This window comes from Oryzias latipes, chromosome 18, assembly GCF_053564925.1.
Source record: "Oryzias latipes strain Hd-rR chromosome 18, Olatipes_Hd-rR_3.1".
NCBI classification, from domain to species: Eukaryota; Metazoa; Chordata; class Actinopteri; order Beloniformes; family Adrianichthyidae; genus Oryzias; species Oryzias latipes.
Genome location: NC_136254.1, coordinates 12294481 through 12313449, shown reverse-complemented (window position 1 = coordinate 12313449; position 18969 = coordinate 12294481). Strand labels below are relative to the sequence as shown.

At 43.5% G+C, this 18969-nt stretch overlaps 1 protein-coding gene across 4 annotated transcripts; it reads left to right on the top strand.

The window, feature by feature from the left end:
- Positions 1–266: 266 nt before the first annotated feature.
- On the top strand, positions 267–11794 carry hnrnpcb (heterogeneous nuclear ribonucleoprotein C b). Of its 4 annotated transcripts, XM_020711746.3 has the most exons (11): positions 387–535; positions 2008–2041; positions 7512–7553; positions 7915–8186; positions 8471–8543; positions 8630–8677; positions 9163–9332; positions 9526–9639; positions 9722–9873; positions 11134–11244; positions 11421–11794. In XM_020711746.3, exons 3-10 carry the CDS (start codon positions 7549–7551, stop codon positions 11221–11223), a joined length of 924 nt encoding a protein of 307 aa, XP_020567405.1. In that variant the 5' UTR covers positions 387–535; positions 2008–2041; positions 7512–7548; the 3' UTR covers positions 11224–11244; positions 11421–11794. The 4 variants fall into 4 exon arrangements, with proteins under 4 accessions (XP_078792050.1, XP_011485981.1, XP_020567405.1 ...); XM_078935924.1 differs by lacking the exon at positions 2008–2041 and having other exon boundaries at positions 267–535; XM_004079960.5 differs by having other exon boundaries at positions 11134–11794.
- Positions 11795–18969: the final 7175 nt, after the last annotated feature.

Here is an 18969-nt window from a genome sequence, read left to right as displayed (position 1 = left end):
GTTGACTCAGGTTTGATTAGCTACGTTCCTTGGTTAAGTTTTGGTCACAAAACATGGCTGTGAAGGAGAAAGATCTACCAGCAAAGGTCACATTTTTTTTTAAATAAAATGCTACAGTTACTTGCTAAAGTGCTTTAGTAACAAGAAAACATAATTGTAATTGAATTGTAAATAGAATAGAACAGAATAGAATTGTAAAAATCCTAATGGAAAAAAATGTTACAAACACACATAAACAAATGGACATTCGCGACATGTCGCCGTGTAAGGACAGCGACGGATGTTGTCATGTTGTAAAGTGGCAGCCATGTCAGCCAATCAGAGCAGGGCCTGTCTGGGCGCAGGATCAGAGGTAGTCCAATCAGCGGCGGTGGGCGGGCTTTATCTCTTTAGCCTGTGAGTCTACGCCATTTCGTGTCTAGCGGTAGCTTGAAGGTGATCGAATTCGGTGGAGCAGCGGGAGAGGACGGGAGGGAATCCACGTTCTCCAGAAAAAAACCCCACCCCACTTCTCATTTTTAGTCTTTTACTCCTGGTGAGTATTTTTTGTGGAGTTTTTAAGACATTTTTGGCACTTTTGTTCTGACTGAAGCATCCGGGGGACGTTTTGTTTTCATTTTTGTAGCCTTTTTCCTCGTTGGTTTTCCCACGCAGCTTTTCGCGGCGTACATTTTGTGTAATCTGCAGAGAAACAGGCCTTTCTGAGGCTTTCTCTGCACCATTTTGATGTTTTTACCACAAAGGCCCGTTTGGAACCCCATTTTTCAGATCTACGTAACCTTATCGTGTTCTTTCATGAAAGCAAGCGTTCATTCATGGACAGATATGATTCTGAGTGTTTTTTTTTGTTTTATTTTTTATTCAGTGATTCTGTGGCTTTGCGTTTTTCATTTCTTTTTTAAGCTGTGCGTTGGTGTTTTACAGCTGTAGATCCCTGAATTCAAATTTTTATTTTTGACTTTTCATTGAGGTTTATATCTAGGTTTTGTCCCCTCTCGTGTCTTTTGTTCGTGTGAGCTGCAAACAGTTAGCTATATATAAACATGTAATGTTATGTCACTTCTGCAAATACTTTATCAACCTGCAGAGTGTTTTTAAGTCTATAATATATATTACAGTCTTTTAGAGAAGGTTTAATTAAAGGATAAAATGTTACTTGAAACAGGAAGTCCTCTGGTCTCCTGGAGGATGCTGGGATGCTGCTCATCATGTCTGCAGCAGATTTACTCTGGACGTTTTTACTATAGATAAAAAACTGCTGTAGTATAAATGAAACTTTTTAAAATATTATTCCAATACTCACCCACATTCTTGCATTCACATTTTGAATAAGAATGAGCCATGGATCATTCTTAGAATTGAGCCATATGTGGAAAACGCAAATGTTGCAGTTATTACTTTTACTATACTATTGAAGGGTAAGCATAAGGGGACATTATTATCACAAAATAAATAAAAACTTTTTTTTAAATGATTGTTGTTAGCATTTTATTACTGAGACTAAACTTTTTCCTGCTCTCCATGCTGCTCTGTTTCAATTCCAAGATGACAAAGTTTTGCCTTTTTATCTGGATTGGTTTTTTTCCCTAAAATTGAAGGGTAGCATCAGAGTGAATTTTCAAAACTATACTATAACAAAAATAAATAGTTTTTAAAACAATTATTCTTAAGAATGAACTTTTTCCTGTGCTCTGTGCTGCTCCGCTTCAGTTCCAAATTGATGAACTTTTATTTTTTTCATTCTCATTTAAATAATCGATTGGTAGCATTGGAGCACATTTTAAAAATTCTTTTTGTTAGCATTTTATTCTGAAGAATGAACTTTTTCCCACTCCACGTTGATGAACTTTATTTTTTTCATTCCAATTGTTATTATTTTTAATTGGATGTAAATCCGCTTCTAATGAATTTTGAAGGAAAGGAAAGTCGGTGTTTTTGCTCACACATCTGTTTTAGTGAACCATTTTTAAAATCTAATATGGCTTTTTTGTGTTTCCCCTTTTTTAGTTTTTGAAGCTCCTTTTTTCAGCCACAGCGAATCGTAAGTTGGTCCTTTTTTGTTGTTGCTATTTCTCTCCTTTAGCCCCTTTAGCTCCTGCAGTGTTTAGTGTTCTCCATTTCTCCTGACCTTTCGGATCAGCCTTTTGGATCTGTCCTCGTTTTGAATTTTTTTCTCTCCTCAATGAGAACCTGAGAGAAGGTGAACTTTTGCTGAAGTTTGACCCTGAAACAGGAAACAGAAGGCTCCTTTCTGATGGCTTCATCCATTTTTATTTTTTCGAAGCAGGAAGTCTAGATACTGTTTTTGATTTGTTCATGAATGCATCACACGAGGAAGGTTCATGTTGTGCTGCTGGTGGAACATCTGTCCATATTCACAGTTTAAGCACCAACAGACACACAGACTGAATGAAATAGGAGGGATATCTCAATCATGGCGAAGCTCCTCCTGATTCCCCCCATGACTAGATGCTAACATTACATCATCTGCACCAACCAGAACCGGACAAGCAAAAACCAACCGCAGTCCAAACACACAGCTCTGCTTTTGAATATAATTTCTAAAGCCCGCCTCCCAGAGGCAAATGAACCAACCCCTCCTCCCCCAGGCGAGTCTGCAGAAGATCTGAGCATACATGGTGCATACTCGCATAGCGCTTTCCCACCACGATCAGGTTTATTAAGGCTTTACAGTCATAAAGTCACAGGAATAAAATAAGTTTTTCACTACATGAAAAGTACTGAATGATCCCCGCCCCACTCTAAATGTCAGACACACATCGCCTTTTTGATTTCCCTGAAAAGAGCATCTGATGTTCTTCAGGTACAGGATCTGATTAGGTCTATATCAGACAGTGTGCACTTTGTGGTACAAGCACCAAATTAACCATGATCCCCTCCCACAAATGCATGTTTGCCACAAGAAAAATAAAGAATGGCAGCAATTTGTAAAGATGGCGGTCATATTCTAAATTGTGACAAAAGGGGCTGTTAATACACAAAGTCTCTTAACTTAAGAAAACTGTTATTTAAATGCTATACATATATATTCTTCTTTTGGCAAGTAGGCTTTTCAGAAAGAGGGGATCCTAAGGTACATCCAGGATGCGTGTACCACAAAATTCACCATTATTGTATAAACCATTTTACTATCTAAGGTCTGCAGCTCCGGGAGGGTTTGAGCTTTGTTCTTCGTCTTCAATCATTATTACAGAGTGATGACAAAAAAAAGACAACCAAAGCTGTGTTTTCTATTAGTCAATGATTTGGATCAGCTGTGGCTTTGATCCAATTTAGATCATGAAAATCCCCATTTAACCAGCTTTGGTTCATAACATCTACAAAAGAAAACATAACCTGTTAATTTGTCCCCTCCAAACCTAAATGTGTCTCAAACAGTTAGCGCTTTGTCTGAAAACATGTCAAAAATGATGCAACAAGGGAAAAATAAAACTGAAAAGGTTTGATCCAACCTTTCAAATATCTGCTGGATGTTAATTAGTTGAAGTGGAATCATTTCAACATAAACTTGAATTGTTCCGTACGTCTTATCTTAGAGGCTAAATAAACAGAAGCAAGTTCCCGATGACAGCGGTGAATATTTGTAAAAGGTGAAGAAAAACGGCTGCAGCTACAGCGGTGTCAAACGTATTGATCAGTCTGATTCTGAAAGTTGTTCAACCTAAAAAGATGAATTTGTCTGCAATGTCCATCGTTGATGCAGTTCAACTGAGGCAGAATGTAAAAAAAGGAAACGGCACATTAAATGACTTCACCTGGATAATCAGTGAGCGATGCATCTAGATGTATGTCAATTTTTTTAGGTGAATATTAATCATAAAAAGATAATACAGTATGTGATCTATAAATATAGTCAAAAAGTCATTCAGTCAGCAAGACATTCAAGTGGCCACTTTCAGTGAATAGTGATTTTTTTGCCTTGTGGTCAAAACTTGTGTTACGTCCCGTGTTAAACACATTTTAAAGACCATTTTTGGGCTCTACGTACAAAACGCGCATTGCAAGTTAAACCAGGTTGAACTTTGACCAATCAGGGACCTGGACTTGATCGTGACGAATGGATGGCGTTCCTTTTATCTTCACTTTAGTGTCGACTGTTTGAAAATTGATCATTGAGGAGAAATTACTGTTGCAGTTTGTGCCCGGCTGAAATTATATGACATCAATTCTTTCATATATCAGAATAGAGATGTAAAAAGAAAGGCTGGACCTCTATCTGCTGTACCGTGTGGGTGTTGAGGTCCTGGCTACCACTGCTGCGTCGGCAGGGGTCTTGGTGTGGGGACGGCCGGGCACTCTCCCTGTTATTCTACAGCAGCCACCCAGCAGAACATAAACACTCACCTGAGCACAGGTGTCAGCTCACCGTTGCACAAATGCGTGACTGAATAAAAAGCTTTACATGTGATGATAGATTGTATGCATAAATATGTGTGATCTGTAGTTGTATTGTGCACATTTTTACATGCTTTTATGTGACGATTTAATGGGAAGTTACGCAATTTGTGTGGCGGCCAGTTTCAATGTGAAGTCAATAGTACAGACGCAGGTCTGAGGTAGATTTTAGTGACGCGGTGGGCCAGAGGGAGGTCGTCGTGTAGCAGGAACCAATCAGGGACTCAACCTTGGAAATGCGACAGTTTCAGTGACATCCAATCACAGCGAGTAGAAAACACATCCAATATAATGAATCAATCCATAGTTCTGCTGAACTTCTATTCATTTTCTTAACCCGCTGGATCCTTTTCGGGGCAGGGGGGTTTCAGGAACCCATCCCGTATACCCGCCTGTCTCAGGACCGATGGAGCTGGAGCGATTGATCTCGCTTTGCGGCTCCCATGATGCAAGCTTGCGGCCAGACAGAGAGCTGCTGCCGGATGGAAAGTCTGCCTTATCGGCCTCTTGAACTACATATTTTTTCTTTTCATGGAGACAACAAAAACCAAAAAAGGTCCCTTGAATGTATTCTGGTTTGAATTTTTCTGTCTCAGGTTAATGCGGGACAGCAAGCCTTCACACTCGGTCAAAAAGACACGCAAAGACCACGGAAGTAGCAGTCGTTTAGACACAGCAGCAGGAGAGAAGCTCACTGGACGGGGAGAACAATCATGGAGACCTGATGCTGATGTTTTTGTAGAGCTCTTCAAAATGAATAAGCATGATCTCTCAGCCTCATCCGTGTTTTCTATGCATAGTAAAGGAGATGGACACAGACACCGCTCCATGTAGCAATCAGGCGAAAACATTAGCTGGCAGCTCCACGCGGCCGCGGCGGCGATCTTATGAACACATAAGTGGTCGGGCAGAAAGCACAGAATTCGCCGTGCGGTGAAGGAGAGGCGGCCAACGCAAAACGCGTTTGGTGTGAACGCAGCCTTAGACTCACACTCACACCTGACCTACTGAGGAGGGTCTAAAGGCAGGGATGGTCAGTTTAGGTTAGCAATCAATTATTGTATTTTATAACTGATGTTTTGATAATTTATGTTTTGTACAATGAGTGAAGCCATTTAAGAACTGTGTTGTAATATTGGGCTATATAAATAAAACTGAATTGACAGTAACGGTTATAAACGTCCAGCAACTTGTTGCTTACTGCTTTATGATTCCACCCCCCCCCCCCTCTATAATTATCCCTCTGTTTCCTTAAACCCCGTTTTTTCCCCCTTTCTTATGCCCCCCCCATCCCTCTCTTCCATCTTCTTCTCTGTCCGGTCCAACAAAAAACAATTACAAATATTAAGCATATAAAATAAATCAAGTTTAGCCTAAATTACAAAAGGGGTTTATACAAAAATACACATTGGGAATCAGAGGATTCATAACCTGCTGCTGTAACAGTGAAACATGTCCAATAAAAGAGGCCTTCAGCTCTTATCTGTTTGCTCAGCTGTTAGATGGGACAAGGATGGGAAAAAAAGTTTGGAGCAAGATTCACGAGATTTTTACCGTTGGCTGAGAACTGGACTGGGTGAGTGTGATGTCACTCAGAAACTTCCGGCTTCAACAAAATAAGATCAATTCTGTTGTCATTTTGCTGCAATATGGATGCCGCCATTGGAGCCAGACGGGGTCAGTAAGCACCGATTGGTCCGAGTCGGTCTGAATCTACGTTTCTATGGCAACTACTGTTGCAAATCAGGAATGAACTTGTTAGGACACACCCCTTCCACTGAAAGGAGACTCGGGAGAATCTGGCAAAGGTCCCGCTGTGGGGGCCAGCGGGAACCACTTACCCTTACTGAGGCATCTGATGTTTATTACTGGAATAACTTGCTATAAAGAAATATGGAAAAAAGGAGGATAAGCAAGAACATGTTAAAAAAGGTATCAGAGCAAGACGTTCAGGGTTCTCCAAGAACACAGTTTCTGAAAGATGTGAAGCCTTCATAAAACATTCATACCTAAATGTTTGGTGAGAGCTTGAAGGAGCTGCAAAGTCCGTCATAGGAGGATCTGCTGTGGATTGGAGGGCGGGAATCCACCTTCATGTCACATGTTTTGTAGTACCAGCAGGTTTAGGACCACATACACGTTGCTGCCCATAGACCTGTGATGGTGTGGGATTTTTGATCACCGCAGTGATGAACCAGCAGGGGGCGCGGTGTCGCGGTTAACTGCGATTGATTGTTCTGCAGACGACTGCTCTCTAGCTGCACGTGAGTTTCACCTGTGCCCTCTGGTACAGACATCTCAGAATATTATATATTGCTCATTAATAAACAGACTGCAGACACTTTGTCACCTTTCCCGTAGCCATGAAGCCTGACACCCATGAAGAACGCGGGGCAGGAGGCTCCACCTTTGTTTATACAGACACCTAACGTTGCGCTGCACAAAATAGTTCCCAAACAAAACATGTAGTGATATTCATCACACTGTAACAGTGCACGTTCATGTTTGGTGTTACAGAGTGAAGGAGAACTGTAATACCCCCCCCCCCCCCCCCCCCCCCCACACACACACACAAAATCCTCCAGCGGGCGGCTGTGTCGCGCACTTAAGAACGCACGCAGCTTGTAATGGAAATGAATACTTAGAACGCAGTAAATTTGTTGTATTTCCTCGGGAGACGGAAAATTCTGTTGTAGAATGAGGAAGTGTGCTGCTGAAACCGCACGCGTGTGAGTTGAGGGAGCGCCGTGTGCAGCGTAGAGGGAGTGAAGGAGAACACTAATAGGTTTCCTCCAGAAACCCTTGAAGTCTGAACACAGGACTAGCAGAAAAAGTAAATTGTCAGCAAAGATGAATGTGTTTAATGTGTTTATCATAGTTCCAATCACGCACCATATGCAGAACTTTAAAAAAAAAAAAAAACTTTCAAAAAAGAAAAAGTGTGGGGATGCGGCCATCACCATGGTGGTGCGGTTGTCGTCACACCCCTGGCTGCAACCGCATCACCATGGTGATGCGGTTGTCGTCACACCCCTGGCTGCACAGAGCTTTCTGTCCTCATGCTCACATATTTTTCATGTCCATCTTCTCTGCAGCAGACGATCGGCAGCCCCCCACCCCCCCACAGGCACAATGAAGTGAGTGTTTTTTGCAAAAAAGCAAGATCCAACCTCCAGTTTTGTCTGGTCTGTGGTCAGTGACTTGCATCGTTTGACTAAGGTCTTCTTAAAGTGTCTCAGGAAGCTGAGACACTTTAATGCACACGTGAAAGCTTCATTTGACTCTTCATAATGAATAAACATTCATTTGACTGTAAACACATAGATTTTCTAGCTTTATTGTTGTTTTTGTGGCGCATCCATCTGCCTTTTTCTGTCTGGAAAATAACTGCAGAGAAAAGTTAAAATATGCTTTAGAATTTTATTTAGTGATGTTGATCCAAAACAGAAGAGTCTCTGAGTTTCTAATAGCACCTCTTCTTGGCTGCTTCCCCCCCAGCTGGTCCTCGTCCTCCGCCTCCAGCCTGATGTTCAGCAGCAACGTGACCAACAAGAACGACCCTCGCTCTCTCAATTCCAGAGTCTTCGTGGGGAACCTCAACACCCTGCTTGTCACCAAGGCCGACGTGGAGGCCATCTTCTCCAAATACGGCAAGGTCGTGGGCTGCTCCGTCCACAAAGGCTACGCCTTCGTCCAGTACCTGAACGAGAGGAACGCCAGGGCGGCCGTGGGCGGCGAGGATGGCCGCGTCCTCGCCGGACAGGCTCTCGGTGAGCTCGTGCCGCTAGCTGCAGTTTTCACTTTACTGTCCAATCACAACTGATACATGTAGTTACCTGTTCCAAGATAAAATTGGAACAGGACGGGGTCCCTCAGGGGCTGGGCCTGGAGCTTGCTTTTTTTTTGTATGCTGCTCTCCAGAGTGCTGGAACCACTCTGCTGCCACCTAGTGGCGGTAAAACTAAAATTTCATGAAATGGAGCTTCTGATCAGACCAGAATTCTTTTCTATTGTAGAAGTTCGATTTATCAACACGGTTTTTTCTCCTTCTCAGACATCAACTTGGCCGGAGAGCCGAAGCCTCACAGGCCGAAGACCATGAAGCGATCTGCAGGTGATATGTTCAGGTGCGTCACTCGAACCAATACGCAGGAGCCAGCTTCAAGATGGAGAAACAGAATCCATCATGGTTTTCTTCTTCACTTTCCTGCAGCTCGACTCTAGAGTTGGACTACGACTTCCAAAGAGATTATTACGACAGGTGAGCTTTCTTTGCTCAGTCTGGACCCAAGTTTTCTCCTTCAAGGTTCCAGATGTTTTTATCTCCGATCAGCTTTTGAGCTATTTTAAAAGTTTTCTTGGTGGTAATGATTACCGTATATTATTTTTAGCATTTTCTAGGACATAGTTTCAGGAGAGGCAGTAGTTCTTTGGAAATTCACCTCTGAGTTGTGAGCGGGACGTGGCCCAGAGCAACTCCGTCCCCCCTTTCCTTTTCATTTGTGGAGCAAGGAACTTGCGTGTTTTCACAAAAAAAGATCTTTTATAAACTGCTTTTTTTCCCCCAACTGCTCCTGAATTACAATTTGAATAAATAAATACTTTTTTGTTCTTTATAAATGTCCTCCGTCATCAGAAAAATGCCACAAGAGCATTAAAAAGCCCAATAATCTTTATTAGTTTGATTACATTAAGTCCAAACATTTTACAGTTGACTCCATTAGCGCTTTCTCAATCTGTACACAGAATGTACTCCTACCAGCCGCGAGTCCCCGCCCCACCTCCTCAGCCGCCGCTGTCCCGCGCCATCATCTCCTCGAAGCGTCCCAGGGTCAGTCTGAGCAGCGGAGGGAGCCGGCGAAGCAAGACGGCCTTCACCTCCTCCTGCAGGAGCAGCCAGAGGGCTTCACACACAGGTGCCTTTTGTTAGGGCTACTGGTTCAGGTTGGGTTGCAGAAAGAGAAGCGGTTTTGGTGCTGTTTTCAGGATCTAGCACAGGTTTTTGGACCCTCCACAGCAGGACATTTCACACACTGCTGGAAAACTCACAACACGTCTTTGCTGCAGTTAGTGATCCTCACCGTGTTTGGTGGCGCTTTGTACCCTCAGTGAGGAGCACCGACCTGCAGACCGTGAAGAGGGAGCTGACACAGATCAAACACAAGCTGGACTTCCTGCTGGAGAGCCTGGAGCGCATGGAGAAGGAGCACAACCGCAAGTTTGGTGAGGAAGTCCTAGCAGCTAACAGAACACAACACCGTTTCTAGCGTTACGTCATGCTCTTCCCCCACCCTTCTCCTTTCAGAGACCAGGAGCTCCAAACCGGAGCCCGGGGAGGTGTCCCCCGTCCACTCATCCACCTCCAGTAAGAAGGAGGGCAGCCTGAAGAGAGACAGGGAGAGCCAGGAGCTGAACGACTCCGAGGAGGATGCAGATCTGCTGGATGACGAAGACGAGGTTTCTTTTTTTTTTGATTCAGATGTTTTTGTCTGGTCCAGAACCCGACTGCAGGATTGACCCTAAATATCACAGCCTGTCTTCTCTGTGGTCAGAACGTGTCGTCACAGTTGAACCTGAATGAACAGAAACACACCAATATTGCAAACCTAACTCCACTAAGACAGAGGCTCCACCCCCAAGGAGCACTCTGCTGTTGGGCGGAGCCTCCTATGCTTTTAGAGCAGGGGTCGGCAACCGGCGGCTCTTTCCTCCCTGTGCTGCGGCTCACTGTGTTTTTTGTAAAATAACCATCATGTTCTCAGATTGTCGTGGTTTCTTTAACACCGTCAGGTAGAGCGAGCAGCCAGGAGGAAGAGAGCAGTGTGACCGCGGAGGGGGCGTGTCTGCAGCTGTGAACGCCGGCCATAGTCTGTTATGGGATGGAAAGTTTTCTGGAAAGACAGTCAGTGGTGATCTTGTAGGGGACACATGAACGCCAAAAAAAGCCTTTTTTTCCCCCCTAAACTAAGACCACCCATGTCCACGTAAAATGCTATGATGACCGTATGTCTGTAGAACACGCTGGACCCCCCCCTCCAGCGTGCACGCGGGGGAAAACAACAAACAGGTAGAGAGGCGGGGGCGGGGCTTAGACTCACCGCTTATGATTCCAGACGCGAAACAGACTAACTGCTGCTTCATCCATAAAATTAAGATAATTTATTGGGTTTACTGGATTTAAAGAAGAAGAAAAAATAGACAGGAGGCTACATCAAAGTGAATTTGTTTCCATCTTCTCACTCATCTTAAGTCTGGGTGTTTGACTGACAGAAACGTCTATTCAAAGTAGTGGAAAATGGACAAAAGATCAAAGGAAACATCACGCTCATAAAGAAAATAAATAATTAAATAAATATCCTGACAGCATTTTGAATCAATACAAGTATTGCCAAATGAACTATTGCGATACGATATATCAGCAAAAACATTTTTTCTAACACGCCTAGTGCCTTCATCTCAGTGGGACACTGATCCAAATGGCTCTTTGAGAGGTACAGGTTGCCGACCCCTGGTTTACACAATTGTGATTTTGACCCTGATGGAGTTCAGCGCTGATGATTGTACACCCTCCATGACCTTTGTTTGTTTTTTTCCATTCTCAGTTACTGGGATGAAAGTTTCTGCTCTTCGTCTCTGACCACACCTCAGCCTTCAGGTGTTTGTGGGCGCCAGATGTGAGGCTAACATCTGTCCACTGTCACTGCTCTCTGTGTGCAGGTGAAGAACAGACGCAGAGAGGACGACGAGGAAGAGGAGCAGGAGGAAGGGGAGGATGACGGCAACAGTTCCAACGGAGACGAATCCTGAATGTGCCGCACTGATAAACCAGTATGTGACAGATCTGTTCTTTCATTTCTGCTGGATGACCGGACATTTGTTTTTACATTCAGTTCACTGTAATTGTAAACACTTTTTTCTTTACTTTTTCATGACTGTGGAAAAAAAAATATTTAGACTGCTCTCATGCTGCAGCCTGATATTTCTTCTTTTACCCCTGCTGTTAGCTGCATTCTGACCAGCAGATGGCAGCATTTTACTGCAAAGACTTGAAGGAGAGCTTCTGTTGCGCCTCCTGTCCACGGCGTCCCCTCTCCCAAGGTGTTTCTATTCGTCCCCCCCCCATTTCCAGTCTGCATGTTTGCCCCTGTTGGTCGCTCAGCTGCACAGAGGATTGCTGGTAAACGTGTCGCCACATTGAAACCTTTGCACACGTTCTCCTCGCTGTTCCTCGAAGTCTGAGTGAAATATACGGAGGCTGGCTGAACAAGCCACTTCCATCCTTAAATTTTCATTACAAGTGGTCATGCAGATAATCCTTCACGTGCTCTACTGTGTGTTAGTTGTGGAGAAAAGACTAAATAAACTCTTAGAAAAAGAAGACTCTTGCAGTTTTATTGACTTTTCAGAAGCAGGAAGTGCTCGTTGCCCAGGAGACGAGGTTTTATTTCAGCAGGAAGTGCAGAGAATTTATTGGTAGTGGATCACAAAAGACTGTTTGGTAAATAAATATTTGTTCTTAAAGGGAATATTTGCCGATTTTTACAACAAAGTATTTTTCAGTGTGAGAAAAAAAAAAAAAAATGAATGTACCTTTACCAGTAAGGTTCTGTGGGTGGGGCCTGTCTCATAAGAAAAACCGGGAGACTGGCTGAATATGCAACATGAGCTGGTTCTCCAGGTCTTGTGCGGTGGAGAGCGGCTTAAAGAGGCTCAGTGGGCTCTGCTGCCACCTAGCAGTCGGGGGTTTATGTGTAAAACGAGAGTCAGACGCTGAAGGGTGCCTATAAATACTTAAATATAGTCTTGACAGCATCTTAAATCGATACAAATAACGCCAAATAAATATTGCGATATGTCGACCCCCCCACCCCACCCCCACAGTACACCACCCAAAGCAGACACCAGATGTCAAAATCCACAGATCCTTTGAGAAGCTCCCCGCTTGTCTCTTAGGTAAGCTACCTATACTGAAGGACCCATCAGATGACAGAAACATCCACCGTCAGGGGGGGTTTGAGGGTAGGGAGATTGAGGATGTGGATGTAGAGATCCTGATGGACGGATGAGCGGACACAACACAGATGGAAGAAGCAGAGAATAGATGGAGAGATGATGGAAAGAGTGGAAAAGATTTCTTGGTGTGACGAAGGAGGAGAGCACTGCAGCATTTCACCCCCCAGGAGACACAAACTGTCTTCATGAGCCTTCAGTCATGCTGTCAGCTGGATTAAGGAGAAAGGAATTCCGAAGACCCTTTTATTAGACCAGTGCAGTCCAGGAGGAGGTTCTGGATTTCACCTTCATCAGCTCCTGGTTCAGAGAAGAAGCACCTGAAGAGGGGGGGCTGCAGATGCTCAAACATTAATGAATGATCCAGCTGCTTCTCCCCGGTGATGATCACGAGCTCAAAGACACGGAGGGCTCTGCAAATCACAAACCAAACGGTTCAGAATTTATTCTGTTGAATCTCAATTATTTATTCAGGCTTTAGGATAAAACCAAATCTGAACATCCTTCAGGGGTTTGAGGGGGATTCTCTTTAAAAGTCCAGGTCTAAAACAGATTTATTTGCACTTTAGTGGTTCTGCGGGGCTTTGCCAAACCCCCTCGCCGTCGACTCCCCATGTCACTGATGGAGCCCAGACTACAATCCTGTCTCCGCCATGTTTGTGATGCTTCATTGTATTTTGTTGGTGTAAAAAGTGCTGCATCTGAAGAAATGTGACTGCAAAAGAGAACTGGACTGACTGAGTGTGACGTCACCCATAGAAAATGGTTCACTTCTGGCTCTAACAAAACAAAATCGATTCAGTCGCCATTTTTCCGTGACGCTGCACCATTTGGAGCCAGACAAGGTTTGTTCTGAGTCAGTCAATCAACGTTTCCATGGCAACTACAGTTGCTAATGAGTTTGTTGGAAGTCCACACCCCTGCCACTAAAGGCAGGGTTCAGGAGAATCTGTCAAACGTTTCTTAATGTTAGAGGTGGGGGTGAGCGGGCGCCACATGCGTCAATTAAAGCATCTGATTGGCCAGTTTATAACTTGCAATAAAGAAATAATAGCATGAAAAAAGAGGAAAATCAAGAAAACGTTAAAATAGGTATCAGAGCAAGAATAGTTATTCTGACAAATATAATGGCTGAGGAATTAATAGCTCTTTATTCGTCCATAGAAGGGATTTTGGCTTTACTTTTCTGTGTGGAACTTGAGGAGGGAGGGGGTCACTCGGTCCATTTTTCTCATAAAGTCAATGGGTGTTCATTACTCTTTGTGCTCTTCAGCTGTCTGCAGCTCCATCGACTCTTAAACCGATCTCTTCCTGTTCCTGGAAGATGACCTACAGCAGGCCAGCCCGAGGATTCTAGTGGATTTTACTCACTAAGCTTCATCTTTTATTTACAGCACATCCATCTACAGCAAACACGGAGAACCTACATCTGTGTCATTTTAGCAGGAGGTGGGGAGGGGGGTGTGTGTGATCAAAAGTAAAACTGAATACATTTTTTCTGTTCTTGACTCCTGTTTTTCTCTTTTTGTGTGATTTGTTGTCAAACTCTTTGTGTCTTTTGATCCTGACTCAGATGTTTGCACTGCCCCGGGGGGTGATGGGTAAATACTAAAGTCACTGCTCCTTTAAGTCAAAGCATGAACCAGTGGGCATTGAGGTCATCTATCCCAAACCTGTAACATGTATGAAAAAATGCAGCGTGTTTAATTATTTCAATAAAAATAGGATGTAACTAAGTCATTTTTCACCTGATGCTACCTTCAAAGTGTGCAACAGAGGGGGGAAAGGCTGAAGCAAAGGCCCAGGGATGGGGGAGGAGGGGAGGCAAAGGATGAGAGGACCGAAGGAGAAAAAGGGAGGGGCCGAGGGCATCGGGGAGGTCATGAAACAGCAGGGAGGGGGCAGAGAGATGGAGCTGGAAGCCTCCCAGGTGATTTATCTGAGTCGCTGAAAGCTGCAAGTGTGTGTGTGTGTGTGTGTGTGTGTGGGGGGGGGGGGGGTCTGAAAGACAGAGATGGTCTCTATCTCCTTTTACTGAAACAGGGAGTTGGTTCCAGCAAAGAGGAGCCTGACAGCTGAAGGCTCTGCCCCCCTCCCATTCTAGTTTAGAACATTCTAGGATCTGCCAGCTGATGAATTGAGCCCCTTGAACAAGACTTTCATGGATGAGAGCAGAAAATGTTGTCAGAATATGAATGCAGCTCTAAAACCCTCTCCACTGAGACCCTCGCCATCACGCTGACGTACACCACAGCAGCCCCAGAGATGCTCCACTGCAAGATGCACAGCATGATGAGCCGCAGGGAGCAACAGCCCCCAAGAAGAAGGAGCCTTGAAGCCAAGATTAGGGTGTTAAGTGACCCTGATCACGCTTCAAGAATACATTTTAAGGCCGTAGTATTCACACTGGACAAGCAGGGAGGGGCTTCTTGGTCTTTTTTTTACTGTTTACTAGCGCATGTCCACCACCTACAATTAGAAGAGGCTTGGTGCGAAATGCCCAAGTGGTGTAAATCTGGGGATTCTTGTGCCTGGCTTTTTCTTTCACATTTGGATAAATGAAAGGCTTGATGTCATAGAATTCCAGGCGGGCACAAACCGCAATTGATAATTTCTCCTCCATGATCAATTTTCAAACAGTTTAATCTGTGAATTAAAATGGATGCCATTCATACGTCCTTGTCCCTGATTGGTCAAAGTTCGACCTGGTTCAACTTTCAACAGACGTTAAATGGCCGTGTGTTTTTGCACGTAGAACCTGAAAACGGTCAAAGAAATTTGTGTAGCCACACTTGAACACGAGAAATTAGAACACAGACGCCTGCTGAGGGCGGCATGAATGTAGCTTTCAGCGGCTGTCTGAGCAGCAGAAAAGTGCTTTACCACCGACTGTCCAAACCTGAGAGCCTCCAGACTGTCGAATGGAAAAAAAATGAGAATAGACCCGCCCACAGCAGAGACAGAACAGTACTGCAGGAAAAAATGGAAGAAGGCAACAACAAGACAGCAACGACACAATAATGTCAGAGCTGAAGAAAGTCAAGTGATGCATGTGGAATTGGACATGATCCATGGTCACTGGGCGAAGAAATGAATCTGTATCTTAACTATATTTAACACATGGTAAAACAGGCAGCAAGAACGTTTACTACATAAAAATAAACACTTTTTGGTAAAAAAAACAAAACTGCAGCAGCTAAAGAAGCCACCATCAGTAGCAGACACCTCTTGCTTCTGCCTTGCTGTGCACAGTGTCTTCTCATCCTTCATCCTCGTTCATCCTGTTTATTTACAAAGAGCCAGTTAACAGTAGAGGTTGTCTTAAAGCACTACACAAACACAAATGTTAGATTTGTTGGTTAAGCTTAAATTGTTACATAAATAAGTGAGTGACCAGAAGCAGGTGAGATTATTTTGGTGTAATCTCATACTGAACAGTTTCAGTGATCTATAGCTGTTGAATGACTGTCTTTGTAGTTTCATGAATTTATCTAAGCATCTGGAAATCAAAATAATGAAGTCCGGCCAAACTCAAAGTCTTAGACTTGTTTGTGATGAAACGCCTTCAGTTGTTGCACTTGACTGAACTTCATCAAGCCTTAGGAAATGTGTGTACAAGTGTGTAATAGTGTGTGAGTCTGCACTTGCATGTGTGTGTGTGCTTATAGGCTACTTAAAGTTGCCGTCCACCTCCTCCTCTTTGTCCCTGTGGTGATGCTCAGCGGAGCGAGGCTCTGTCTTCTGGCTGATCTTGTGTTTTTCATTCTATTTAACCTAAATGCTGTCTCATTCCTTAGTCACCCCCCCCCCCCCCACTCCCCCTACAAAACACACTCCCTACAGAGGGATTGTTACTGATTTGACTGCATCTGCAGATTAGAAGTGACCCAGCAGCTGTGTCCAGTCCCTGGTGGTCCCGCTCCTCTCACATAATCTGCTCATCGTCAGGAAGAGCAAAATCTGTGCATGCATCTGTTTTCACTGTAATACAATTAAACAATGCCTGCAACAGTGAGTGCTGATGCAGCTCAGCGCTTGGGATAAACCATTTCTCAAGAGAAGATCCTGCACACAGTCCTCTGTTTAACAAAGTGACTTTGAAAAAGTTTTTTTTTAACTTAAGAATGATGTTTACAGAGAATCAAAGTCAACAAAAACGGTGAAGCTACGCTCACATCGCCCTCTGCACGCGCGTTCAAGCAGCCACTTCCACTGAAAGGTTTATGTAGACACATGTAAATGTGTGTTTTAGGCTCCTGTAGTCAAAACTCTTGCATTTATGCATAGCTACACACATTTTTAAGACTGTTTCCAGATTCCTGGTACAAAATGCATCCCCATTGAACGCGCTGAATGTTAAACCAGTAGAGCTTCAAACCAATCAGGGACTCAGATTTGGTAGCGACGTATGGACGACATTCCCTTTAATTCATAACAGTACCAGCCGTTTAAACATTGATCATTGAGGAGAAAGGAATAATTGTGGTTTGTGCCAAATTTTATGACACCAAGACTTTCACATATCAGAATAGAGCAATGACAGAAAAAGCCTGGAACAAGATAAGGGAGATTTGTACTGCTTTGGCATTTCACACCAAACCTCTATCAACTGTAGGTGTGCTAGTAACAGTAAAAAAAGAAGAAGAAGAAGAAGAAGAAGCCCCTCCCTGCTCATCCGGTGTGAACACCATGCGCTATATGCGCATTCAAGAACATGCGTTTACTGCATTCTTGAACGTACGTCACATGCTCGCTGGTGTGACCCTTGCTGAAGTCTGACGGCAAACACCAGGGACCCAAATGCAAGGAGGTCAGTTTCTACAAAATCCTTTAACCCTTGTGCCATCCTAGGCACTTTAACATTGGAAGTTGGGTCATCTAGACCCACTAGACAGTGCTCTGAACCTTTTTTCTTCAATGATTTGTGATCTTCACTGGTGTCCATGGATTACATGAAATCTTTCCACCTTTATCCACCTTTGTCATGGTAGGGAGAACACGTCAATGTGAGGGTGGGGTCATCTAAGATAGCACAAGGGTTAATCATCAAAACCCAAAGCACGACCCAAAGAAAACCAACAGAATATTCAACACCAGTGACTTTGTGAGGGTTCCCTGAATATCTGCAACATAATTAACCAAACAAAAACAGCTACACCTAACAGGAGCTCAGCAGGCTGCGCGACAAACACCAAAATTTAAAAGTAATAAATATTGTTATATAAACGCTGAAATGAGCCATACGTCAAACAGGAATGGGCAAGATGTGGCATGAAACCAACACTACTGGCTGAATATGGCCCGTTTACTGGCTAAAGCTGGCAAAAGGCTGGCTGAACACTGACTGGTGGCTGTACAGTATGATAGCTGCTTGTTAAATTTTTCTTTTTTTACTTGTCCTGTTCAACAACTGAGCAAGCAGATATTGGCTAAGGGCTCTTATGTTGGACAGATTTTACCCTTACAATAGGGGGTAATGCATCTTCGAATAGCCAAGGTGTATATTTGTATAAACCCCTTTTGGTTTTGGTTTTTTTTTAAATTAAATTTGGTTTATTTATTAAATTTTATGTTTTATGTACAATTTTTCTTTTTTTTCAGAGGGTGAAGTGTGAAAAAAAGTGACAATAATATTTCGTTCCCACGAAATAATTAATTCATGCAAAAGGAATAATTATTCACGTAATTAGTCATTCATAAACACGGATGTTAACGATACTTGGAATTATAGCAGATACCTGTGCGTTGCACCGCACCACGTAATAAATAGTCCGCGTCGCACCGCACCACTGCTGCAGTCAAGATTCGGCAATATAAAGCGATATGTATATGCTGATCTTTCCGATGGGTTGAATAATGCATCAGTTCAGAGAGAAAGTTCATCTCTTACCGCTTGTTTTTATCCAGATGATAAAGCAAAAGGTTGTTTTAAAGAAACCGGCGCAGTGATACAGAACATTTAAGCTAGGTGACCGGAACTTCTTTTTTCACTGTGTGGTTATCTTGTGGTATATCACTTTTTAATGCACACCCAGCAGCCAATCAGAATCGAGTATTCACCCAGACCATGGTATAATCCCAGCTAAATATTGGAACATATGACAGTAAACAATCTCTTCATTGAACCTAGACAAAAGGCCCGTACACACCGGGACGAATATTCGCCAGGCGTTATTCGCCAGCGTTTTTCGCCACGTTTTTTGTGTTCACACCCAGGCAATTTTCGCTGACGATGAGCCGAGCGAACATGCAATTTCATTCCCTGACATTAGATGGCGCTTAATGTAAAACAGAAATACTCCTGTACACAAGGTGGCACTGCGCAACTTTACGCTTCTTAAAGTCGCTTTTCACTCAGAAGAAGACAGCAAGTATTCACGCGCTTGTCAGAATAATACAAAGAAAACATGAATATTTCAAGCACCAGTTGCTCCAACTGCTTGCTTGGTTCGGGGATATTTTAGAATGTCCGTCATTATTTCTCCGCGGCAGTGTAGACGCTACTTGGCGTCTATCTTCTTCGCTGGTATGTGTGCTCAGCAA